Source organism: Triturus cristatus, chromosome 7 (genome assembly GCF_964204655.1).
Source record: "Triturus cristatus chromosome 7, aTriCri1.1, whole genome shotgun sequence".
NCBI lineage: Eukaryota > Metazoa > Chordata > Amphibia > Caudata > Salamandridae > Triturus > Triturus cristatus.
The window spans coordinates 1,339,487,064-1,339,514,687 of NC_140590.1; the positions used below are offsets into that span (position 1 = coordinate 1,339,487,064).

The 27,624-nt window shown below is 46.5% G+C and overlaps 1 protein-coding gene across 6 annotated transcripts in view; it reads right to left on the reverse strand.

Annotated features, from left to right (window-relative positions):
- The window catches only part of LOC146811998 (calcium-binding protein 5), a 224,175-nt gene that overhangs the window by 5,148 nt on the left and 191,403 nt on the right, over nt 1-27,624 (reverse strand). For all 6 annotated transcript variants that reach the window (XM_085618967.1, XM_085618970.1, XM_085618969.1 and 3 more), the window contains 2 exons: nt 2,161-2,270; nt 1,929-2,076 (listed from right to left, as the gene is read on the reverse strand). In XM_085618967.1, coding sequence (XP_085475093.1) covers nt 1,929-2,076; nt 2,161-2,270 — 258 coding nt within the window. The remainder of the gene's footprint in view (nt 1-1,928; nt 2,077-2,160; nt 2,271-27,624) is intronic.

Genomic DNA, 27,624 nt, shown 5'->3' on the forward strand with positions numbered 1-27,624 from the left:
TGGAATTTCACGTGGGCATATTGCTTGGTTTCTGCAGGCGAAATGCCTGGATGCACCACGCCCGCCTGGGGCTTGATATCCTGTTCCAGCCAACAATTCCTGTTACTGGCCAAATCAGGATTATCTGCCAGCACATGATCGACCACTTACAACTAAATGTGGCAGAGGGAAGGGTGACCTGGAAAATATGCTTCTCAGTGTATACGCACGACTATTGAGAGTCAGTCAACCTTTTAATCCTGCCCTACAGTTTTATATTCCAAACTGCCTGCTCTTCCCTACTGTATATCTCCTGTCCATCGAACTGTGAGTGAGTCATAGAGGTTAGTATCCTGGGCAATAACGCTCAGTATACTAACCTCTATTGTTCCATATATTGGTCCATATATGCTGTCTACAAATCTAGAAACGTTAGGTGTCCCTTTCCTATTATCCTTTGAGCAGTCTAAGACATTTTCGATGTGTGACTCTATACGACCTAGTGCAAATTTTACCCCGCCACCATACTTTTCCGTGTTAGTGAGAAGACCATCTCCACCTCGCCATATCTTAGTTACAATTACTAGGGGCTCTTATGTGTTTGCTTGCAACAGTTTGGACATAGGCTGTATTTGGGTGCTGTACTTTGTATTTCACACTAAATCCTGGGTAAAAAGAATTACGGTTGAGGAATGCTGAAGGTTTCCATGCAATATTGTTACTTAGCAGATGTATTAAAATGTCCAGAGGTGGGACAATCAATCCTGTTCCTTCCCGGCTAATTCGCACAGTTACTCAGTTGAAGTTTTCTCACAATAAAATGTCTGTGAGAGGAATAAACCGGAAGGATGAAGTGTCAGAGCTGGACCACTCATCTACTAAAAGCATTACTGACCTTGGAGTCTGTCAAATCTAGTGTTATAAACCAGCTCAGCGTTCAATATTCTGTACTAGCAGGCTGCATTCATTCTTTCTAATTGTTGAAATTGACCACTGGGGGATGCCATGTGTGTCAGGATTCTTGCAAACCGGAGCATCTCTGATTTGTCCTGGTTTACGTTGGAAGTTGGACAGTGGTCCTTCTTGGGCTGATGTTTTAGAGCAAACATATTGGACAAGGCACAAAAATGAGACCACAGGGAAGTGGTAGACAAAATATGCATTTGTCACTCCTCCCCGCCTCGCCCTGTTCTGACATGTGAGCACAATTCAGGTTATATTAATTATTCTAATATCATTGTCACAGCCCTTCTCCGGCACTATTTTAAGGTATTTCGCTGCACAAATAATTCACAAATCCTGCCTGGGAAAAATTTGCATTTTATCTCGAATGATTACATGTTACATCTAAGTGTAATGCCCTAATCGGAAGTAAAGTGCATTTTGAAGACTGCTGACCTTCAGACCTCTCATTACCTCGGACACCCAACCTTCCTCTGTCACACCCCCACCTTCCAGCACCTACTTCCTGACCTCTGGCTCTCTTGCCGAGTTGATGATGTCATCCACAATACAGTCAGTTTCATTCAATTCATTCTTGTTTTTGCTGGGGTGAAGTTCTTAATCTGTAGTCCTGCCCCACAGTGGCCGTCTCTACCCCAGTACTTGCTTACTGCCCACGCTCTCCACCCCTTTTCCCTCATGCCCTTAGAACCAGACCCTGGACAAACCATCAAACCCTGATGGCAGGCATTTTCTCCTAGTATTAGTGTCCGTCCCTGGCTCACTTTCGTAGCCCACAGTGCTCACCCCAGTAATCTGACTTCCCTTCACCATGCCCATTCTTACTGATTGGGAGATTCTAGACAAGTCCCCCTCTCCCCATGACATTTCAAGCCCCAGTACCTTCTTCCAGTCTATGCTCGCCAACCCATGAACAGCCTCCCAGTTCCATGCTTTGCCCCTCCAGCACTTCCCAGCCCTTTTATCAGCCTCTGCCCCCGGATCACCTTCAAAGTCCACAGTGCCATCACCATTGAGGTCAGCTTCCTTCACCACGTCTTCTATCTCACTCGTGGTGAGCTTCTCCCCCAGCAGCCGCTGCATGGCCTGCTGCAGCTCATCCAGGGTGATCTCTCCATCCCCGTTGGTATCAAACTGGGGGGAGAGAAGATACAAGACTTACGAGTATGGAGGAGAGACAGACATCTGATCTAGGTGATTGAAGTCGGCCCCACTCACCTCTTTAAAGGCATCCCTTAGCTCCTGCACACCAATCATTCCCGCTGTCTCTTCCAGCAATTTCGGGGTCATCAAATCCACAAAATCTTCAAAGTCCACGCGGCCGCCCACTGAAAGAAATCAGGACACAGTCTTGGCCAAAGCATGATAGATATTATCATATTATAGCACATCCAGATCTCATGTAGCAACTAATCTCTGTCTGCATGATACCCATGGCCTTTTGGGGGTCAAACCCTATCATTACCCTGCCACCAGACCTTCTCCTTTCTTGTTGATGGTGACCAGTCATGAAGGCACTCATCCTGTTGTTTGCAACCCCCCTTTGTATGTATGCTTCTTGCTCCTGGATTTAGGGCCTGACTTAAAGATGGACATTTGTAACCAAAACCATTACTATATATGGTGTTGTCTTCTCAGCAAAAATTGACCTCCATGGAACATCAGCATCCTTGCCACAAGTGTTACAAAACACCAGTTCACTCTTACAGTGATAGGGCACGGGATGGAGCCTACAACATCAGGCTCATGCTTTGAAAGATGGCTTCAAGCACCTACTTCACACAGTACTGGGGAAGGTATATGGCTGCAGCCCCCATCTTTAAAGTGGAAAGTAAATAGCTACTCTGTTTAAGCAAATAATAATAATGGTGTATGAATATTTTGAAACAAGCCCCCTTGAAATTATGTATTTTAGAGTGACTTGTAAGACTCATGAACTGTACTAAAAAATGTGAACAGGACAGCCGCAGCCCGTGCAGGTAAGAGCGGTGGGGCCGGGTGAGGAGAGGGGGGATTTTGAGGGACCATGACAAGGGAAAATTAATTAAATAATTAATATTCCCTTGTCATCGTCTGTCGAAATCCTCCCTCCCCCACTGACCCCACAACTCTTACCTGCATAGGCCGCGGATAGAACAGGACAACAACGTTTAGCATTTTTATCAAGATGTGTTTGTAAATTTAGTGAATGTTGTGTAGGTTACTGCCGTGGCTCACAAATCCCAGTAGCAAGGTGTGTGTGTTGCTTATGTCAGGGACGTTTTAAGGCAAGTGAGCGATTGCCTAAGGCCCCTATTTGCCAGGTGATCCACCTGAGAAGTTGAACATTCTCTATTTGCTCTTTGTCTATTCCCTTTCTGTATCTATACTTCTCTCCTGCTCTCGGTCTACCTTTACATCTCTGTGTATCTATCCAGTGCTATCTTAAAGATTCTTGGGTCCCCTACTGCAACTGCTATTCTATGATCATGTTTTTGAAAGTTTAGCATATAATTCAGTACTGCCCAAGTTGTTTTCAACAAGTCCTCCAAAATAGGTGTTGACCGGGGCCCACAAAATCCTTACGATCACGCTGGCTTATTTATTTACTACTGTTTTTATAGAGTGTAGAAGAGGCCTATTTAGAAGCCAGGGCTCTGCACAATTGCTGAGTTCATAAACACACAAATAGACATTGACTCTCGGATCTAAACAGTTGTGGGCTCTGTAGCTGGGCAGATTGCAAGCAGTTAGGCTTCATCTCAAAGTTAACATTTGGCATTTCTACGTTGGCAGAAATGAGGGTAATGTTGTTGTATTTGCGTGTATGGCAAGGGTCTGGTAACCCGATATGACATCAGTGCATCAACAAACAACTTGTGGCAATGCCCTTAAGAGGTCCCTTGGGGATAATGATTGCTTGTATCACGTTCTAAAACTGCACTTTCAGGCTGACACAAGTGACTAAAAGAGGAGCAAGATTGTTAGCACCAATACTGACACTGCAAGTTCCCATGCAAACAGAAGAAGTTAGAGTGCCAGGTTGCGTTTCAGCAATCAGAAGACTTAAGAAATGCAAACATGGTCAGCGTACATTCAATATAAGGCAAGCACGGGGTAACGAAACTTGAGGTGGCCTCCCTGCAAGGTACGTGGAGGAGCCCCCTCCGACCTCAATCAGGGGCTCTCCAGCCAAAGTACTGTGCTGAGGGAGCCACCTGGAGCTTGGGGCCCCCTGTACCGCGGGGCCTGTGTTACGCCCCTGAATAGAAGGGTAATATGTAAATCATATAGACCAGGGGTCTCCAACCTTTTCTTTAGTGAGAGCTACTTCTGATCAGTGAAAATCATCGTGAGCTACTGAAGGCCAAGCAACACGTGCATTGCTATGACGCTTTTACGCCTCATCAGAGGTAGTAAGCGCTATATAATTACAATTACAATTGTTACCAAGCACCCCCACTCCCAGCTTCATTGACTTTAAACTTACTAGACCCGATTCACAAAGGTAAACTTACACTTTTGTGTAAGTTTACTACTTTTCGATATTCACAAAGTAAAACTGAGACCAACAGTCTAACAATACTACTTTTCTGTATTTACAAAGGTAATTTACTACAAGTAACGTTAGACTTTTTGTCTAAATTTACCTTTGTGAATTCTGAAAAGTATTAAAGTTAGACTTTTGGAGAATCTTCAGTCCCAACAATTGTGCTGTCGATTTGTTTCCTTTGTGAAGACGCTGCAGATTCTTCAAAAAAGGATGGGATGCACATATTTATGAATCATCTCCATATTCAAGGCACATGGCCCCAGACAGAAATGCCCTACCACATCAACCGTCAGGCCCTCTGAGCAGTCATCTCTCTCTCAGGTTCTTGCTCTCCGTTTTCAACACAAACTTCTTCCTTGTTCAAGTGGACAACAAAGTAACAATGTATACTTTGACAAGCAAGTAGGCATAAGTTTGAGGATTCTATCTCTGGCGGGCCAGACATTTTGGAAGTGGCTACTGGCCAGGAACCTCCAAATCACCACAGTTCATTTCCCAGAAGAGGAAAATGTAGAGGTGGACATGCTCAACAGAATTTTTCAGGAGAACCATGAATGGGTCCTAGATGACAAAATCTTCTTTTTACTAGGGTTTACCCCATTTAGACCTCTTTGCAGATGCCTCAAACATGAAATTCCTTTACTTCGCCTGTAGGTACTGCCAACCAGGTTTGAAGGGGAGTACCATTTTGATAGACAGTGAGGGACATTTCTTTATGCGCTTCCTCGATACCTCTGATTTGGCAGTCATTGTCAAACTGACGTTTTGCAAGATCCTCATCACCCCAGAACAACAGCTGAGAGGCTTTTTCACCTGTCAAAGCATTAACACAGAGAAGACTGTCCTTCACACTGGATCTTCTTCACAAGATCAAGGGTCAGATTCTGCATCCCAGCCTACCACTGTTGTGCTTGGCAGCCTGGCGTCATATCCTTGCAAATCGATGAGGCTTTGCATTTGCTGTAGACAGAGACACATCAACACTGCTAGGAATAAGCTTTACTGCCTCACCTGCTCTATTTGATCAAGTCAGGGCTGCAGTTTTCCAGCCATAAAGGCACATCGTTCAGCCATTATGACTTACAGAATATGTTCTTTACAAACCTATTTCTTTAAAATCCCAGTAGCTAGGATTTCCTATAGGGAATTAAGATTATGTTTCCCCTGATCCCCCAAGTCAGGAAACATTCCCCTTCCTAGAAATGTAATATTGTCTCCTGCAAATTCATAAGTTCTCTTTTTGACCTCATTCTTAAAGGTTCGCTTCAACATATTTCATTGAAAGCTGCTTTCCTGGTTGAAGTCACATCTGTATGCAGAGTTAGCGAGATCCTAGCCCTAAAGAACATTCGAAAACCTAAACAGTTGTTTGTGAAATATGTGTTTATTCATACAGGTCAGTCCACTTTCAAACACTCTTTTTCCTGATGGGTTGGGTCATGTATCTTACTCTATTATCAGAAGGTCAACAAGGCATTGAAAGGTAGACCTAACACTCATTCCACAAGAGACGGAGCTGCTACGACTGGTTTGCTATGACACCTCTTTAGCAGAAATTTGCAAGGCAACCTGGAGGGCAGTCTGTATTTTCACAAGACACCATTGTCTCGAATTGGACTTTACAGGTGGTTCACAATTGGGTCAAGCTTCATTTAGAAATCTTTTTCAATAAAAAGTAAGTTTTTTTGTATTGCTACTCTTCCACCACATTTCAAGGGTTGTGCTTGCTACTCTGTCAGTGCTCATGATATCAATGCAAATCCCCTGAAATAGAAAGAAACGTTGCTTACCAATAACCTACCTGTAGGACAGGATCCTAATTCTCCCTACAAAAGAACTCGAACAACTAACTGGCTGGCAATGTTCAGTTTACTTATGTGCGAGATTTGCATATATTCAGGGTACTTATGTGTGACACTTTGAGTGACTCTTTACAGAGAGAAGAACAAAACAAGCATGTTCATGTAAAAAGCGAAATATCGGAAATGATCCCGTCTATGGTCTGAAATGGCCTAGAAACTGCCTTAAACCATTTACCAGAACAGTGATGAAGTGCTTATGTGTGGTCACTATACCATCCCTTTCCAACATGATATGGGGCACCTAACAGCTATTGTACCTCAGTGTTCTTCCCTTTGCATATCTCTGGCCCCGTGTTGGTAAGAAGAGTTTGGACCAGGATTGTGAGTAGTAGACCTATCCTGTCGAAAATAAATACACACATCCACAAACATTTGCAGATGGGGACCATTCTCCAGTTTGGTGTTCTTGTGTAGTCAGCATCTTGAGCTCTAAACGCTTGCCAAAGGCGAGTCAGGGACCTGAAAGGGGTTGTGTTTTGCTGCAGGCAGTGGTCAGTCCTAGTGCCTTGCTTAGAGATGAGTGGTAATGGAAAACTCCCGCCCCCAGAGGGTGCTCCGAATCCAGAGGATACTACAGCTGTTTCCCCCCTGCCTCCCATACTATCCCTAATTCGAAGAAAATATTGACTCACCTCCAAAACAGGCCAAAGCTGCTGGGTCACAAGGAACGTTGTGAGGTCCTAGCCACCCTTCTCTGGTTGCGACAGACCTAAAAACTACCAAAAACTCATAATACCCTTGATACCCTTTCTCCATCCTTTTCCTGCTCCATCTTTCACTGTGCAACACATTCCTCTCTCTTATCCTTTGGCGCCTTCTTACTTTCGCTTTCACTCCTCACATTGTTCCCTTCACTCTCTTGCTCCCACATTTTATTTTCTATCATTCCACTCACTTGATCTTTCTGTTTACCATCTTCTGGTCTTTCCTCATTCCCCCTCTTTTTCCTTTCTATCCTGTGTCTACCTTTGGATCTCTTTTTCTCTAGCCCCAGCTTTTCCTCCTCCTTTCTTTCCTTTTTTCTCCCCTCCTACTGCCTCAACCTCTCTCTCCTAGCCAGTTTTGTTTCTCTCCTTTCTTGTGACTCTATTTTTTCCACTCTGTCTCATTCCACTGCACCCATCCCTATCCTGATTTTGTATTCCCCCCCCTTCCCTCACACTATTGTTTTCACTATTCTCCATTTTTCTCTTCAAATTTCCTATTCAACCTGCCCTCCTTCCTTTTTCTCTCCCTTGTTTCTCCCTCTTTCCTCAAATCTAATTTTCCTTTGTCTCTCTCCTCTCATTTCACTTCCCTCTGAGTCTCTGTCTTACCTTTCCACCCCTCTCTCATATGTTTGTCTTTCCCTCTTTCTCTTTCCCTCATCCCCACTATTTCCCCTTCCTCACATTCTCTTTCTCCTGGTCAATCTCTCATCCTCCTTTTTTATCTCCCCTTCTCGCCAGTCTCCCACTTCCCTGTGTGTCCCGCCAAATGCGCTCAAACAACTCAAGCATGTACCAGATGTTATTAGGAGGATACATGTATAGAGCTTAGTATTTGGTTGATTACAGCTTTGCTTTACCAAGAAAAGTTATGTAGTGTGGAAAACAGTTAACAAACAAGAAAACTAATTACCAGTCTGTAGTGTCCTCCCAAGCCTGGGTACCAACTAATGACTACGCCACACAGAACTTAGTATAACACATCTTTATTCTTCTACGTGTAACTTCAAACTCAACATTATAAACCTGCATTCACTTCACTACTCCCTAACACTTGTGTCACAGTTCTACGGAGTCCACCAGGAGCCAAAAGTGTTCCATCATTACTAACTGACATAACACTACATAGTCAAGATATGTCTAGCTAGAGACAAAGGCAAAAAACCAAAAAACGATTGGGATGTTAATAATAGGCTGAGTTGCAAGCCAAACATTGTTCGGATCATGGTCTAGAGAGGCATCTTTGCACAGTTGGATGGAGAAGAGATAAGGGGAAGGAGGTATTACTTGCAACAACAAGGAAGCGGTCAACAGGGATAGGTAAACTATGCAAATCCCAGAGGGGAAGAATGGGAGGTCAGCACAGTTCAGGGTGGAAAATGGTCATCTTTAGGAGTTACGTCAAGGTTTAACCATAGTGTTTCCCACTCTCGGCCAATTGGGCGCTTTCATAGGCCTTGGACTTCTTCCCTATGGAAGGGTTTTGCTTTTGGCTTTAACCCTGTGTAGGATGTCCCTGCACCAGGTGTCAAGTGAGGGGGATTGGAGGGATTTCCCTCTGATGGCCATGACCCATTTAGTGACTAATACTTCTAAGTAGAGAAACTGCTTATCTTTATTATATTTTAAATTACATCAGCTCAGGCCCTAAACATGTGATTTCAAGATACTGGTGTATCGATAGTAGCCTCACTTCATCTCAACCCCTGAATGCTGCTGAACACCTGTCAATCAACAATTGACACATCTTTTAGACAATAAATAGTCATTGGATGATGTAACCTGTAATAGGCTGTTAAAAAATGTTTTGCTTTTTACAATTCAGCTTTTCTAAACAGTGCATTATATATATTTTGTAAAGTGTACTCTGGGATCCCGCGCATGGGAAGGGCTAGTTGAGAGCTTAAGACTTCAACTGAGATTAAACATGCTCACTGTGAGACTGGAATGAACATGCACCAGATGGAAGATTACCAAATTGACCAAAAACGGTCTTGGATTGCTTGTGTTCCAGTTCGGAGAGGACCTGACTTGGTAGTTTTGGCTGTTCTGCTCCTATTGAAGCAGGCTCAAAGATAATTTGCATATGGCTGCGTCTAATCTGAGGTGGCACAGTGAGTAACAAATGATGGGTTGGAATGCTACTTCCAGCGATGGCCAGTGGTTAGACTATTTGCAAGCATTCCTCCCATCATCGTTTGTATGTTCAAATGAGATTCTATAGAAGAAGAGCTACAATTACCAATAAGTAACTTTGCCTTCTTTCTTCAATCACGAGCCTATCTACCTCGAGCAGAATCTTCCTCTCATGGTCTTCAGGATGAAGTGATAGAGTTGCATAAGAGTACATCTCTGACAATCTAGCATCCCTACATGGGGACTACTCAAAACACTTAGGCCCAGATTCACAAAAGAATCAGGAATGCAGTGCAGCAGCTAAAAATTCTGCGCTGCATTGCGTGATAGGGAGGGCCAGTCACACACCTTAGCACCATAGTGCTAAGGTGTTTGCCTGAGTCTACTATAGGTTTTGCCCAGTATGAAATCCTATGCTTAGTCACACGTTAAAACTTTTCCTACTTTGTATGTATGCTGTATAGTGCAGCAGGCATGCAAAGTTGGAAAAGAAAGGAGAAATACAAATATTTTACTGTTTAAAGCCTCCTATCAGATGGCGTTAAGTTTTGGCTCTAAACCCTGGCTACTATTGTTTGTAGATAGGGTTTAGCGTCAAAAGGCAGGAGTGGTTGCATGGGAACGCCCATGTACCACCCAGGTGACTCCCCTTTGGCACTTAGTAACACAAAGCAGTGCTTTGTGTTGCTTTGCGTTACTTTTTGTGTACTTTTCAGCGCAAAACAAGTTTTGCACTGGAAAGCAAATTAGGAAAATGTTGGACTTGGCCCTTCTGGCAAGTTCACCCCTAGAACTTTTTGCATTTATCCTAGCCTTTTCCCTATGGTGTATTAGTGGATTTAGGCCTCTAGGCGCTTTCACACTGTGTCCCAGTGGAAAGTGCGTGCGCTCTGTGTATGTATGTTTCAGTGAGACTGACCTGCCCTCCCATAGGAATGCATGGGGGATCTGAGTGACCGTGTTAAGTCCTGATGTGAGAGGAGTGCAGGGGCGAGTTTGGTATGTGCGAACTCGTGAGATTAAATGCTGCGCGATGATGTGTGCGGCGTTACTGTGGCTAGTGTAGAAGTGCCACTTCTAGACGCTGGCATAAATGTGAAGTGACTGTCTGGCTTGTGATTGGCTGGTGTGTCTGTCTCCAGGAGTCAGGATGGGTCTGCCCCGGTGGTGGGTGGAGAGATCTGCATGTTGATGGCAGGGAGGAGTACACCTGGGACCTGAATAGGGCTGGGCTTTCCCCACACAATGCTGGCTCCACCCCCTGTGGTGCGTCTGATGTCCCTTGCCTGTCCTGTGAATAGGAAGAGGGGCTGAGCAAAACAAAGTGCTCAGGAACCAGTTACATCTGGTCCCCCCCTTCCCTGCACCTCTGGAAACAAAGGATTTGGTGTATAAAAGAGAGGCTGTGACCCCATGAAAATGTTCTCGTTCTGACTTGAATCTACCAGGGGCGTGCTGCTGCTGGGGCCCGGGGGAAGGGTTGCCTCCCTGGGCCCTGCCCAGCCCCTCGATGCTTGAGGGACTCCTGGGACCTTTTTGGATTGATTCTCTTTGCCCCAGGACCTTTTCATCCTTCTAGCACCTGGGAGCGCTTTAACTTAATTGGCCCCCTCTGATTTGAGAGGGAGCCTGTGCCTTGTCTTTGCAGCGCTGGGATGCGATCTTCTGAGGGAATCCCGACGTAGGGATTCCCCCGCATTATGTCCTGTTGCGGGTGCCCACCCCGCTTGCTATTTATTTCGTATTGAGGGAGCCTACCCCTCACTGCCCGTTAACTAGCAGGAGCCCACCCTGCTTTATCGCCAAATTTGGAGGGAGCCTACCCCTCGTGGCGCTTTTTCACCTGGTCATCAAAGCGGGTGCCCACCCCGCGTTTCACCGCCGCGGCCCGAGCCGCATTCAAAAATCGCCGCCGAGTCCGCGGCCCGCCTGGTTGTGGGCGGGGCCACGGGATGAAGCGGAAGTGTGGCCATTTTCTGGGGAACAGGGAGCCCCGGAGCTTACGGCCGGAGGGAGGACGGGAGCCCACCCCGCCTCCCGGAGACAGGGGGAAGAGGAAAATGCCCCCGGAGCCTTGCGGGCTCCACAACCAAGTCCCGGGTCCCAGGAGGGGGCCCGGGTGAAGAGCAAGAGCAGCGCGGGCCTCCCATCTGGGAGGGAAGCCCCGCTGAGTGCTGGCCTGATGGAGGCAAGCCCCGGGTCCCAGGCGGGGGCCCGGGTGAAGAGTGACGCCGCCGACGGCAGCGGGGCTCCCCAGAGTGAGAGGAAGCCCCGCGCCGTGAGAGGAGTGTTGCCAGCCCCACATGCAGAGGAAGCTGCAGCCAGGAGCAACGACCGGAGGAGTCCTGCCCACAGCCGGTGAGTGGGGCTCCGGGTTTTCCTTGGTGCAGTGCCTGGTGGAGGCACAGAGTCAGAGCGACCCCGTCTGATAGCGGGTCGCTCCAACGAGAGGGGCAGTATTTATGAAGTTATGGGCCCCAGTGGGGCTTGAGGGCAAGTTCTGTCTGGCGCATGGTTATTTTGAGAGCCCTGTGTGGCTCGGGCATGGTGGGCATGTTCATTTCTTGCCTGGTCGCCCCTCCACACGGGCATAATTGTTCTTAGAGCCTAGGTGGTTCCAACGAAGGGGGGCATATTTGTTTTAAGGGCCAGAGGAGCCCGTGGTTGCCTCAGTTGTGGCCTTAATTGTTTTAGAGCCCCGGGTGGCTCCAACGTTGGCTCACTGAATTAAAGGGCACAGTGGTGCCAGGCCTCCTTGGATATTTACAGCTGCCCAGCAAATAGTGGGCAGCTGCATCATTTAGGCCGCAGTGCTTTGGGGACATGTCTTTGGAAGTAAGGAGTGAGATGCACTCCTTGGCCCCTCATCTTCACAGCTGCGCAGCACTTAGTGCCAGCTTTAACGTTTAGGTCTGCGCAAAAGTGCGCACCCATGACTTTCGCTGTCTTTGCAGCGCGCCCTGACTGTTGGGACACAGGGCCATTGAGCCCCTCCTTTGCGATGGCCAGTTGGCCAGGGGGGACTGTTGGGATTGTTAGGTTTATAGGGCGCCAGGCCCTAATGTGATTTTGGTGCTAGGAAATGTAATTCAGGTAGTATGTATTACGCACCTTGTTTTATACCTCTAGATATTTCTGCATAGGAGGTTGTTTTACCTGTTTAGGTCTATGTTAGGGAGATTATACTCCCCTGTGTGATGTACGCCTCTAGTGTAGTTATACTTAGGAGGTTAGGTCTAATGCATTAGACTAATGAGAAATTGCATAATGTGTTTTTGCCCCTGTGATGGATGCAGGATAGGTTTTATACCTGATTCTATTGTGATGATGCTGAGGTCATTATTGCGCCAGTAGTTACTGGTTGTGCTCTACAGTGATAATTTGTGTTACAGTTAGTATATGTTCTACATGTACCATTGGTGATTTGTGCTGATTCTGACAGTGGTCCATGTGGCCCTGTCTTGTGTAAATAGTCCCTTGTAAAATTCTGCCCAGTGCCGGTTGGCACAGTGTAAATTGTGTGAATATTATCTAATTTGTTTTGCTATAATACAAAGGCTATTTTTATATATAACCTTGTGTGGAGTTTCCTTTGTGGTGGGCCTTGGGTGTTGTTGCTGGGTGCGTGCGCAAACGCTTTACACGTTGCCTCCGGGATAAGCCTGACTGCTCGTGCCAAGCTACCAAGGGGGTGAGCAGGGGTTATCTTTGGCGAGTAACTCCCCAGCCCTGACTAGAGTGGTGGTTTCTGCCTGGCTTTGGCGCAAGCCCTAGCCAACCAGAAATCCCATTTCTAACAGAAAAAAACATTTTGTGCTGGTTAGCTTCACTTTTGTGATGCTAACCAATCGAAAAATGTTTATGAATCTCCCCCTTATCGTTCATCACTGAAGATCTCTGGTGTGAAGTTAAGGACTTCGATTCAGTCTTCATTTTTACAACTCAATCAAGGTAGATTTCATATAAATATATTTTGAACACCACAAGGGCTCATTTAACAGCCTAGTTAAGTATTAGAGAGGAGAAATGATTGCATACATTGGCTGGGCTCCAGACTGTGGATTTTCCTGGATAGGAAGGAAGTTCTGTAAGAGTGACCACTTGTTTGTTTCCTTTGGTTCAGACCAGAACGGTTCCAAGTTTACTGTATTTTGTTTGAGTTGTTGGACACAGGTGTCAGTTTCAGTTGTATATGTTTCCCAGCTGGTTGAGTTGTCTCTGTTAATTCAGGTAATGTTGACTGTATTCTTGGCTGTACTCTGGACGGATGCTTGAGACATTTTAGTTTTAAATATAATCTGGGATGAAAGCTGAGCATCTCCAAAGACATGCCATTATGATTCTAGTTGAGATTACTTCTAAAATTGAAATTTTAGGTATTTTCCCATGTAAACTTAAATTGGTAATATTTGGTTAAAAATGGCTATCATAATCCCACAATTTAGGTAACCTGGGCTGAAAAGACCAATGATGGAAGGCTGTGGCCTAGAAGTGTCTGGTGAGCATGCATACCTCCCATTGCACTATCCCATGCAAATATCACTATAACGCGCAGTGGGTAGGCATGTGCAACAGTGAAGGGGGCTGCACAAACCCACTGAGTTCCCAGAAGTGGCAGCCCTGAACCTGACCGCAGTAGTGTTGGTGGAAGTAAGATAAACTATAGGACATGAGGGTTTCAGGGAATTGAGCAGCCATCACTGGCATAGAGGTTTGGTCAGGCGTGTGAGATACAAGCTAAGACTGTAGCAGGAGGGGACTGATCTACAGCAGCAGTGCTCGCAGGAAGGGGCGCTGAAAGTAGAGGTGCGGAAGGTGCTTCAGCACCCCAAAATAAGTTTGAAAGATGTCTGGTGGGGAATGAGCAATACAAAGGACTCTTAAGTTTTGTTTTCCCCTTTTGTATTTACCATGTGTTCAAATATAAAAGTCAAATGTTAGGTAAAGCCTTCTGAAAAATTGCTGCTTTTTATTCTAATATGGAAATTGTTGTTTGCTTTTCCTTTCTCTAACTGCAAGGCAAAGGAAATGTGTAATGGCCATTTCAATGGAAAATGTGCTCTTTATAAATGGAAGCATCCTTCTACAACAAGCCCTGGTCAAATATGTGGACAATATGCTCCAATAAGGTCCAGAATGATCCTGAATACATAGTACTCCCCTGGTGATTGGGCGTGGCTCATTTGCCAGACTTGTTCTTTGTGTAACGCTTGGATTTCTCACAGTTTCTCTGATTTCAGTGACATAGCATTGAAGGCCGCCCCTCACCTTTGGAAACTGTTGTGTTCCTGCACCATTGCTTACAGGAAAGTGAGAAGCCATTGGCAGGTTCAACGAGGGTTGTCTGAATCTCAGATATCGCAGTAAATAGCAAGTACATGCTGGAAAAATGATGAAAAAATGGGGGGTATTTATTTCTGTGTCCCTGGAGCTAGACGTAGATCCTGTGCGTTTGTGTGAATTCCCCACCATCTTCTGCAAAACCTGCCAGCAACTTGTACCTTCTTTAAGTTCGTTTCCCGAGTCTGCCTCACTACCCACATTGTCATTGTTGTTGTCTTGCAAATATGCTTTGAGAAGTTAAATGTGCTATATGTCTGATGAATGTTAACTTTATTTCTTTATAAATAACTTGCTACTAAAGCTCCCAATTTTGGTTTACTCTACTTTACGTCACTCATAGGCCCCCAGAAGACAGTTTCAAAACCATCCTTACACATCTCTTATTCATTTGAGAGTGTTTTTCTTGTCTTTGGCTTGCACTGTCTGTTTTCTTTTGCTGTTTCTTCTTGCCATCTTCATTCTGGTATGGCCAACTAGTATGTTAGGTGGTGATTTGGAGCTTCAATTCCTTTTGTTATGTGTGTTTCATTTCTATTGCTACGGTTTTGTTGTCCTTCCGTATTTGTTAGTTCTTTTTAGCTTGTTGACATTTCCTACTTTTCCTCTTCTTTTGCGCTTCCTATTTATGGTTTTTTTGTCGTTCTATTAAAGGGGGAAGATGGGTGTGTGTTATTTGGATTATTCCTGTTATTCCTTGTCGAGGTTTGCATTCCCTTTTTGCTTCCTTATTTTAGTGTTTATCTTCTCATCGTTAGTCTGCTTATTAATTCTATTGTTTTATGGCAGAATCCTCTATCATAATAATTGCAATATGTTCTCTTTTAGTTACTTTCCTTTATTGACATTCAGACTGTTTGCTTCTTCCCTTTAATGTCGCTATTATGCTTATTCTTTGCATTTGCATTTTTGGTGTTTTATTAAAGGGGGGAGAAGTGTGGTGTCTGCTTCCAGCTTGCTGCTCAGCCAGTGTATGGTGTAGAATGTTAGCATGAGTGTATGATGTCATAGAGTGTTGTATGCGTGCATGAATGTCAGTTGAGAGTAGGGCTGAGCAGCAAGCAGGCTGCTCCTGTTGGGGTTTGTTCATTGTACCTTACTTCATTTATTTGTTACCTAATAAACTACATGAACACACCATCCTGAATACGGACCATTCTTCCATTACACCACTCTTCTCCAGTTTTAACTGTATTTAATAAATGTAGAAATGAGCCAAAGCAGAAGAAAAGACGTCAAGGAAGCATAAAGATGCAAACAGCTATTATTAAAGGCGTTCATGCAAGGAGGAGCCAAGAAGCAGAAAATCAGTTGCACCAGACCAGCTACCCAATAATAATGGACCTTACTTCACCAGTAACGTGGATACCACAGCCATAAGTGCTTCTGATAAGTATAAGTGGATGCAATTTAATTACCGCTCCTTCAAGTGCTGGGAGCGCCCCTAAGACGTGAAGGCAGCAGATCTATTAACTGTTACCCAGCAAGCATGTCCCTAGTTCCCTCACGGTTTCAGTCAAGGACAGCATGCGGGCCCTGTGATGGCACCAATTAGTTTGCCCGAGGGCACTAAGGATCTCACTCTACAGCTAGCTCAGTACGGGTGCCTCAGTCAAAGAAGGAAGTTGGTCTGAGAACCGAGGCTGAGGATGGAAGATCTCCAGAGAGGTAAAAAGTCAGTTATGACAGCCTTTACGCATCATCAGGAGGTTTGAAGACAAGGCTGAATGGCAAAGTATTGTGCGTTCCAGATATCTTTTCAGACTTATTGTAAATAAGGTTTGTGTAAAAAAACGAACAATCCAGGATCTGCTGGACCGGATCACCAACAGAATCTCGGAAACAAAAATATCATGTGGACAGAATATTGTGTCAAAAATATCGAGAAGGTAAGTATATGTTTACTATTCTTAACTCCACATCTACGTACCTTGAAGGGACAAATATAACTTCACGGTACATATATGTGGAGTTATATATAGTAAAACATTACATACCTATAAAAACTTACCCTCGCAATATCTTTGTCCTCGATATTCTTGACACAATATTTTGTTCAACACAATATTTTTTCTCTAATTTTTTGTCTAAACACCACTGGACCACAGATATGCCGGAAATAAAGCCGGGCCAGTCTCATGGAGATGGTCACGATTCCTTCCTGAGACTTTCCAACCATGCTATTCATCCTTTGAAGTAGTAATCTTACACCCATTATAGTTCTGAAGGAAGCTTAACCATGTGTGGGGGGCTACAGAAAGGTAAATGCCACCAATGTGATCTCACGGACAAACGAGGAAAGGGTCCTTCACTGATGTTTCAGAAATGGCAGATGACATGTGAAAGATGAACTCCTCAAGAAATACATTACGATTTGCTAAAATTCAAATTAAACACCCCAGTCAAAAATAAATGCAAAATCAGGAAAATTCAAATGGCTACAGCAATCGCTGAATCAAAGTCAGGTCTGGCTACCAGGGTTACAAAAACATTAGAACTATTCAGAAATCCCATACGGCAAAGATTGAGCGCTACAAGGCAGCCTGCTTCCAGAAAGCCCCTTGAAACTCAGCTCAGTTCAAAGGCTATACGGGCTCTGAGCCTATAGAAGACTTAGGAGATGAAAGTAATTTCATTGCAAGTCCTAAAGAAGCACTACCACCAGTTCAGGATGATGAAATCCAGTGCTGGATCAATAACCAAAGAAACATTATTATCACAAAGGTACTTATCATTTCTGAACACAGGGAGCCTCAGCAAAGATCACCTTGACACTGACATTCATAGGAACACCGTTTGCGCCATTGTCTCTTACTCGTGGAGTGAAGCGTTCATAAGGCATCTGGCGAACACATGGATGACGTTAAGATTCTTTATATCCCATTGAACCCCTGAAAGTTGGATGCCTACAGATAAGTGGTAATGGTCCCTGCTCGTGTTACTGAGGGGCTGTTAGTGGAGCGTTTGCATCATTTGGGATTTGCATTGTGCACTTTTAATTTCTTGCCAACTGGCTGACGCATTGCTTCAGTGTTGGCCATCCATCTCTCCATTAACGGCTCTCGTGTCACCGACCAACATCACACAAAGTGCTGAATCGTTTTAGAACTTCGTATTTGATCCTTTTGTGGATTGTTATGTGATCTTAATTGTTAGACTTCATTTGCTCCTACAATCGCTCTTTACGTCATCCGTTTTTAGTCTAAAACTTGACAAGGTGCCCGGCGGGTTCACTGTTTGGGCAAATTGAATTTATTGACTTAGCAACAGGTCGTTTTTTTCCTTTATTTAAAATCTATTAATTTGATCTTTTAAGCAGTAATTTATGCGTTTTGTGCACTGTTGTTTTTTATATTTTAGATTGCTGTGTTTTAAGAGATTCGTGTAAATAATCTACCACATAACTCAATAAAAAGACGTGCTAGACTGGGAGAGAGGGTGGTCTCAGGGAATGCGACCTCCCACAATATCAAGACATGGAAGAGTCCCATTCAATAACTGGGCTGCAACAGCAGATTGCATCATAATTTGTAATAGGAAGTAAATCTCCAGGAACGTTATTGCCTTTGTGGAATGGGGATTCCCTCCAAGGGAAAACAGTATCCCGCAGGGTAATTCTTCATCAGTGTTGTGATCCTAAGAAACGCACAACCCACACCCTGGTAAAAGGGTAACCTCCGGAAATGAAAGGAGAAGAAAAATATATTTTGGCTATACAGTAAAAAATCTGGACAATTGGAATCCACCACACACAACTCTGCCTTTCAATGTATCCCTCTTTTGGAATTGTACATTTCAGAGATCAATCGACAATGAAAAAGGTTTCTTCTGTCATTCACTGCCCTTAATCTGCTCCATCTAAATGCAATTTAAAATGTTCTCTTCCTTATCATGCGCCTTCCCCTCTTTTACTTTCCTTTGGCATCTACAGTCAATTTTGTTGTGTCATCTGTCCCTTCCTTTTCAAAACTCCTTTTTACAGACATATGTGTGTCCGTACACCAAATGCTTCTATATGACGTCTGCTGAAATAAAAATGTAACTGAAAATCAAATTCGCCTGTTTATGTTAGATTTCTCTAATCTATTACCTTTTTAAGACCTTCACATTTCTGGTTGAAACAGATCTCAGTGTCCCTGCTCTCCAGCTGCCACTTAAAAGGACTGTCTACATAGTTCCTCAGATGGAAGGGAAGAGACGCCACGAGGTCTGACTCTAGGAGATCTGTGATTGATTAGAATCTACTGTAGAGCCCTTCTCATTCAGAAAGGAGGCCAGCCAGACCGAGTGGAGCCATCCTCTGCAGTAGGCATGCACCAGTGATCGCTCAGAGGAGTTACTGGGGTATGAAGTTTGATTTGGACAGTCAAGGATGGAGCGCGGCGGCAGGGAAGAGAGAGCTCTGCAGTGCAATGACAGAAATGGATTTCTGGTGCCTGCAACTGTCCAATATTTTAATAGGTATTGAAAAGCCTGTGATTTTTAGGTCTCGCCTGACCCAGCGCATGCGCTGGTCTGGCGAGACTTATTGAGAGGGCTCCAAAAATGGCTACTAGGCCAGCCTAGCGCTACAGTGCATGTGCGCCGCGCTTTACCGCGATTACTTTCGGTTTCGCGGCCGCACGGCCGCTTGGCATAGCCAATAGGTCTCGCTTTTGGGACCTTATAAGTATTTAGTTATGCAAGTGTTGCAATGCTAAACACTTATAAGGTCCTAAAGGCGAGACCTATTGGCTATGCCAATGCTTGTTTTTTTTTAGTATTGGCTATATCTTGCCACCAATTACTGATTAATTTGCCCTCTAAAATGCAATGCTTAACCTAGTCGTATGAAAGAACCGGTCTGAATCCAAGAGGAGAAAAGGCTTACCTTCCTGTTGCACTGGAGGAAGGGATGCCTGTCTGCCGACCATAGATCACTAGTCTGCAGTGGGGTCTCTCCTGCTGTGCCTGAACATCTCCATGTTAGCACTTTCTTGAGGATTACCGGCATCTGTCCCCTGCATGCCCATAAGGCTAAAGGAGGCAAGGTCTTGGCAGTGAAGCCTACTGCCCTTTTGGAATTCTCCCCTGAGCTTGAATTTCGAAAAAAGCCCAAAGACTTTAGAAACGGAAGTCTGCCCGAAGAAATACAGGGGACCAGATGGAACTCGACATTTCTTGTAAGAAGACCATTTATTACAACTGCTGCACCTGTTAAACGTGGAATGAAGTATGTATGGGGAGCAAGTCCGAAATATTCCAGAACTTTTCTTGAGGTCGCACTGTTTTCACAACATGTGCAAAAACATCAGACTATTAGAAGTTGAACCATCAGCCATACCTACCCAATTTCATCACACTTGTTTGAGGGGATATAGTTCCATCACAGTGACTCAGAGGGACTGCCTGCAAACGTGTGTGTTTATGAGGAAGAGTTTAACCTAAAATAAATGTGGATTGATTGACACCTATTCTTCAGAGTTTCCTCATGAATCAGTTTTTTGCTTAAGTCATGTTGTCATGTCCAGGGATACGATTTGGCGTTCAAAATTAAAGTGGCATCAATGTTGGTGTCCCGATCAAGAGCTCGGTGTGATGGAGGATGTCATATAGCCTTAAAAACAGAGAGACACCAGGGGTAACCAGGTTAAGATACACACAGATAGAGGGACTCTCTCTGTGTGACCCCACCGCAGCTACCAACATTTGCTAGTTAGAAAAGGTAGTACGGATGGGAGGAGAGTCTATGAAAGCAAAACAGCAAGAAAGGTCATTGATAGGAAGGAAGGGGGATCTAGGAAAGGTGAGGTCTGGCATGGATCAGAGCTTGGGGCGCCCCTATTCGAAATAAATAGAGTTAGTCGATCATACGTATGCAATGCATCTATAAGCTAAGAGGAAAGCAGAGAGAGAGAGCATGCCATGTTTCTTTCTCTGGCCAAGTGCTGTTTGTCTGCAGAACCCTGGGGTTGGTAACATCTACTCAGGGAGTCCAGGACTGTTCAGAAAATGTAATAATTTTAGCAGACTAATAAAGTATATATACATGACAAAGCAAAACATAACATTAAAAAAATTAAAATGCTCTGTAAATATGAAGGAATTTGAAATTGGAGACTAAAAATTAAGTTGGTGTTCTTAGCTCAAGTAACAGGAGCGGCACAAGAACAGCAAACAGAATCTAGTATGGACAATGGGCAGTCTCAAATGAAGCACTGGTATGTGGTGACAACAAAGACAGCATGTATCAAGAGCAAAAGAGACAAATTGATATGCTAGAATCTAGCATATTTTTTCATCTTCGTGCAATAACACAAGTGTTGAAATACTCCAAACTCACCATTACATTTTCAATTTTTGTATATTTTTTTGCTTGTGAGTTGTAAGAACTGGGAGTCTCCAGTTGGCTGAGGTAAGTACCTTAGTCCAAATAGGGACCCTTGCTTCTAAGTCAGGGAAAGGAAGGACACCTTCTCAGATAGCCCCTGCTCACCCCCTCGGTAGCTTGGCACGAGCAGCCAGGCTTATCTCCAAGGCAAATGTGTAAAGTATTTGCAACCACACTCTTAGTAAGTCAGTAATAACAGCACAAATGGACACCACACGAGGTTCATAAAAAACAATTATATGTTAATAAAAAAAGATATACGATGAGACCATACAATAAATATCCAACATATGCGTATTTGTAATATTTCACCTTGCCGGTTATTAGGCCAGCAAGCCCTTGTAGGTTCTTGCAGTATTAATGAGCAATTCTTGATGATCCAATGCAGTCCTGATGCAATGCTATAGCAGTTCGTAATGCAGGAATCAGGAACTTTGTAATGTAAAAATAATGCAGTTCGTAATGCAACAATGAGGCAGTTCGTAATACAAAAATAATGCAATTCGTAATGCAACAATAAGGCAGTTCGTAATACAAAAATAATGTACTCCGGCACTGGTCGCAGTGCTCTGGACGGACTCTATGCCACTCTTACTGACTCGCGCTCAGCTACTGACAAAATATGCCCCCAACACGGTTATGATGGAAAAGAAAGTGCAGCTCCACACTCTGGACCCGGTACTGCCACTCCTCGGCAAGTACGAGCCGCGATACAGACTTGAGCGGAGGCTCGCGCTGCAAAGATGGGAAAGGCCGAGAGCGTTTCTCTCGCAGCCCGCATTCCGCCCCAGGCGGCGACACACGCACGCTCGCTGAGCGTTCCATGGGGGTACATTCTCACTCTCCTCTCCTCGCGGCTTGGGCCTCCGATGCGACTTCGTTGATCTTGGGCAGTGGAACTCGGACCCCCGATGGTGATGGTTCGAGGTCTCTCCTCGGCAAAGCCAGGCTCGGGCCGGCCGGGGTGAATTCTCACAGCTCCTCTGGGGATGCCGGTCCGGGCCGATGGCAATGATGATCACAGCACTTCTGGTCACGCTGTCAATCGAAGCAGAGAACACGACTGCTCCGGGACACACAGTCACAGGGCAATTCTCACAAAGGTCTCAGGCTGCAACAGGGCACATGCACACAGCGTCGCTGAGACTCACTTGAGCTCCGGGTGTACACGATCAGAGGGCAATCCTCAGATGGTCTCAGGCTGCACGAAGCACACGCACACAGCGTAGCTGAGACTCACTTGGACACCGGGTGCACACGATCACAGGGCAATCCTCACGAAGGTCTCAGGCTGCACGAAGCACACGCACACAGCGTCGCTGAGACTCACTTGGACTCCGGGTGCACATGATCACAGGGCAATCCTCACAAAGGTCTCAGGTTGCACGAAGCACACGCACACAGCTTCACTGAGACTCATTTGGACTCCGGGTGCACACGATCATAGGGCAGTTCTTATGAAAGTTTCCGGCTGCAAAAAGCACACGCATACAGCGTCGCCGAGACACACTTGGAAACCTTTATGTTCCTGAGTTTCCACAACAGGGAGCCAGCTCTCCTCGGGCCCTTGGAGACATGTTACTTCGGGACACAGCACACAGCAAAGTCCTTTCAAGCAGGGGGACACAGCACACAGCAAAGTCCCTTAGCCTCTCCTTAGTTAAATCAGCAAACTGCAGGCCAGCCTCAGAACACACAGCAAGGGTCAGTCCTTCTCTTCAGCTGTTCTTCCTTGGTAGAGGTTCCTCTTGACCGCAAAGTAGTTTCAATCCTTTTCAGTCTTGATCAGTCCAAAGTCCAGGGGTTTCTGCTCTCATAGTTATACCCCTAAATGTCTTTGAAGTATTTGTGTTCAGGGGGCACTGACCCCTGTTCAAACCAGTTCTGGGTGTCTCCCTGCCAGTGACACCTTCTTCCTTTGATAGTGGGGATCTGGATCCTCAGTCACTCAGCAGGAGATGGAGCCATTGTTTTATGGCAGCAGCCCAGGCCTCTTCTCCTCCAGGGGCTACTCCTCCCCCCTACACTTCAGATGCAGGTCAGCCTGTTGCTGTCTCACCTCCTCCCCTGGGTCAAGACATTTCCCAGATCCTATCACATTCAAATCCAGACAGTCAATCCGCAACCAGGCAGACACACACAGAATTGTTAGAACGAAAAAACCAGGCACTTCTAAAAGCGTGGTTTCTAAACACACAATTCAAAAACCACCTTCTTAAAAAGATGTGTTATTAAATGGTGAGTTCAGGCACACTAAACTTCACCTCTCCATCTTGAGCCTTTTGGAAAATAGGCCGGAAACATATTACACAGCCTTCCCCATTCTGTCCTATGGGCAAGATGGCCTTGCAACAGTGAAAAACGAAATGGAGAGTATTTCACAGTCAGGACATGGTACACACCTCAGTACATGTCCTACCTTTCACAGACACTACACCCTGCCTGGGGGGGTACCCTGGACCTACCATAGGGGTGTCTGATATGCATGGAAAGGGAAGGGTAAGGCCTGGCAAGTGGGTGCACTTGTCAGGACAACATGGAGTTCTCTCTTTAGGGCTACTTGTGTGGGTGGCACAATTAGTGCTGCAGGTCCACGAGTAGCATTTGCATTACCAGCCCTGGCACACATAGTGCACTTTACTAGGGCCTTTACTAGTAAGGCAAACATACCAATTATGGACAACCAATTACCATAACACTATATACAGGGAGCACTTGCACTTTGACACTGATCAGCAGTGGCAAAGTGCCCAAAGCATCTAAGTTGGCAACACCATCTCAGAAAAAAGGTCTAGTGGGAAGGCAAAAAGTTTAGGGAACTTTAGCCAAAAAGGGCCAAGTCCAACATGAGTTAAATAAAATATTACATAATTTGTGTATTTGATAGTTGTACACTTGTTTCTGTATGTTTGTGTATTATTTTGAGGTTCAAATAGTAGAAATTGCCAAGGGGGTCCCTGGCCCCTAGTAATGATTCACTGGGGGTCAACTGAAGTCAAAAGGTTAAGAACCACTGGTTAGAGATTTAGGATCTTGAATGGGCACCCAAAGGGTGACCATACATCATCTCATGCTAGTTTAAGGCAATGCACATGAATGCACTGGGTGTTCTGGAGGATTGTTTCGGCATGTGGAGGGGGGACTAGATAACTTCTAACAGGTACTAGGGCCACTATCCTTGATTCCAATAGCTGTGCCCTCACAAACATTAAGGGTTCTTGACCAAAACTTTTATTAGGCTCTCTAAATCATGCACACCCTCATCCCTGAAGATCCCTGACAGCTGTCCACCACTGCAGAACTGTGCAACCACATCTGAAGATCCTGGACTCCCCACATCCGAGTTTGACGGCAATAAGGATACCTTACACCCTCCCCCATGCACATTACCGTATAATCCCACATTGGCAGGACTATAACAGTGAATGAGCCTCTATCTAGGTATCAAAAATGCATTTTTACAACCAGTGTATTTGATCCATTTTTTATTAGGCCCCAGTTTATTTCAGACCTGCTCGGTCTTCGTCAGGGGGAACAATCATCATAAAAAATTATTGCATCATTGATCAAATGGACATTAAATAAAGAATGACATTTTGAAAGAAAAAAATACAAGCATACTGGGATGATCATTTGAGCTTCTTTGAAGCATTGGATTGACTGTGCATCTTGGGACTGCAAGCATACTGAGGATAGCTATATTTTGGTTTACACAGAGAGCCTAGGGACAGAGGACACACCATGGTAGCAAGTCTATGGGACATAAAATATTGATAAGAATGGGTTAAACAATCGGAGTGCATCGAAGGAACTCTCACTTTGATATGGTGGTGGACCACTGCCATATGCATATTTCCCTAGGTTTAAGAGTGAGTACATTTTTAAGTAAAGTAAAAGACTAATAACATCATGCAAGACTGCCTTCCAAGAGTGTATGTATTTATTTATGGTGGTAAATCTTTTTCATGTTAAGGCCCTCATTTTCAAGAGATAATATGTTTGATATTATCTCTGCCCTATTTAGCCCAAGATATGCACCTGGCACAACGAAGATATAATCATTTTAATTTCACAACTTGGCCTAGTCAAGTGAAGTGTGAACACTGATCATTTAAAATAAACACCTTTGACAACCAGAGGAGCTTTAAAAGACCAGAATTCAAGGAAGGTGGTGTAACCTCTAGCCCCCACCCATGCCGAGGAAGGAAAATGAACACCAGTATTCATCTTTGTAAACACATTCACCATCCAAGTGGGTCAAGTGATGCGCTCTGCTGTTGCATCTGAACTTAACTCCACAACCAAACAGAGAAATCACCAATTATAACTGCGAGGACAAATGTCTTTTTTTTATATGATCTGAGGTCACAAGTAGGGCTGGGCGGAATTGGCGTAACACCTCTACGCGGAATTATGGAAAAAATGTGTGGAAAACGAGCGCCTGTCCTTAGGGTCCGTGTGCCCGGGACAGGGGTCCCTTGTGCCCGGGCAGGCTCCCCGATCTCCCCGGCCTGGCTGGGTTGAGAAGCAGGGACTGGCCCCGGGGCCTGGGTTTCGGTCAAGGCCTGGGGTGTGGGAGCCCCCGTCCTGCGGCCTGCCAAGTGTCCATCTGCCCGGGACAAGGGTCCCTGGTGCAGAACCCCAGAGCCCTACAAGGGCAGGCGGGAGCCCTACTGCTGTGGCTCAGCTCGGGGCTGGCAGATGGGCGTCCTTTTGGTCCCGGCCATCTGATCGCACCTTTCCCCTCGGCCATCTGGTCGCACGCAATGCTTTTCGATGGGGCAACCAGATGGCCGGGCTGCCCTGGAAGTCCATATAGGGGCTCATTTGCCTCCTGGATCCCAGCCAGGGCTCCAGGAGGTTGGGCACATTCGCACCCAGGGTCCCCTGAGTCTCGCGGTGTGCACAGGTTCAAGGAAAGAGGGGTAGCATTCTTCCGGATTAGTAGGTGCAGGGTATGCTGGAACACCCCTCCCGGGCTGGTGTTTCTTTGCCAGGGACCAGATGGGCTATGCCCGACAACACCTCCCTCCTGCCCAAGGGCTCCCTCCTCCGGCCCACAGCGTGGCAAAGTGCCCAGGACGGGCTCCATGGGTCCCGGGCAGTCCTCCACTGGGCGTTCAGGCCTGAGAGCTCCAGCGGTCCTCCCTGTGCCTGGGGCCCAGCCGGGGTCCCCAAGCCCCCGAGACGCGGAGCCCCCGAGACCTGCGTGGGCAGGCGGGAGCCCTACCGCGAAGGCTCGGGACGGGCAGATGGGAGTCCTTTTGGTTGTGGCCATCTGGTTGCACCTTTCTCCTCGGCCATCTGGTCGCACGCAATGCTTTCAAGTGGGAGGACCAGATGGCCAGGCTGCCCTGGAAGTCCCGATGGGGGCTCATTTGCCTCCTGGATCTCATCCAGGGCTCCAGGAGGTCGGACACGTTCGCGCCTAGGATCCCCTGAGTCTCGCAGTATGCACAGTTTCCCAGAAAGAGGGGTAACTTTCTTCTGGATTAGTAGGGGCAGGGTATGCTGGAACACCCCTCCCGGGCCGGCGGTTCTTTGCCGGGGACCAGATGGGCTATGCCCGGACAACACCTCCCCTCCGTCCAGGGGCTCCCTCCTCTGGCCCATGGCGTGGCAAAGTGCCCGGTACGAGCTCCATGGGTCTCCGGCAGTCCTCCCCAGGTGTCCGGGCCCGAGAGCTCCATTGGTCCTCCCCGTGCCTGAGGCCCAGCCGGGGTCCCCGAGCCCCCCTGGGACGCAGAACTCCCGAGCCCTGCGTGGGCAGGCAGGAGCCCTACCGTGACGGCTCTGCTAGGGGCGGGAGTCCTTTCGGTCCCGGCCATCTGGTCGCACCTTTCCCCTCGGCCATGTGGTCACACGCAATGCTTTCCAATGGGGCGACCAGATGGCCGGGCTGCCCTGGAAGTCTCAATGGGGACTCATTTGCCTCCTGGATCTCATCCAGGGCTCCAGGAGGTTGGGCACATTCAAGCCCAGGGTCCCCTGAGTCTCGCGGTGCGCACAGGTTCCCAGCAAGAGGGGTAGCCTTCCTCTGGATTACTAGGGGTAGGGTATCCTGGGACACCCCTCCCGGGCTGGCGGTTCTCAGCCGGGGACCAGATGGGCTATGCCCGGACACCACCTCCCCTCCATCGGTCCCGAGGCAGCCCTCCCTGGGCGTCCGGGCCCCGAGAGCTGCTGCGGGCCTCCCCATACCTGATGCCCAGCCGGGGTCCCCGAGCCCCCATGATGTGCAGCCCCGGAGCCCTGCGTGGGCAGGTGGGAGCCCTGCCGCGAAGGCTCGGGCGGGCAGATGGGAGTCCTTTCGGTCCCAGCCATCTGGTTGCACCTTTCCCCTCAGCCATCTGGGCACACGCAATTCTTTCCGATGAGACGACCAGATGGCCGGGCTGCCCAGGAAGTCCTGTTGAGGGCTCATTTGCCTCCTGGATCCTAGCCAAGGCTCCAGGAGGTAGGGCGCGTCCGCGCCTAAGGTCCCCTGAGTCTCACGGTGCGCACGGGTTCCCAGAAAGGGGGGTAGCCTTCCTCCAGATTAGTAGGGGCAGGGTATGCCATAACACTCTTCCCGGGCTGGCGGTACTTTGCCGGGAACCAGATGGGCTATGCCCAGACAACACCTCCCCTCCGTACGGGGGCTCCCTCTTCCGCCCCACGGCATGGCAAAGTGCCCGGTACGGGCTCCATGGGTCCCGGGCAGTCCTCCCCCAAAGACTTTTGTGCCCGGGGAGC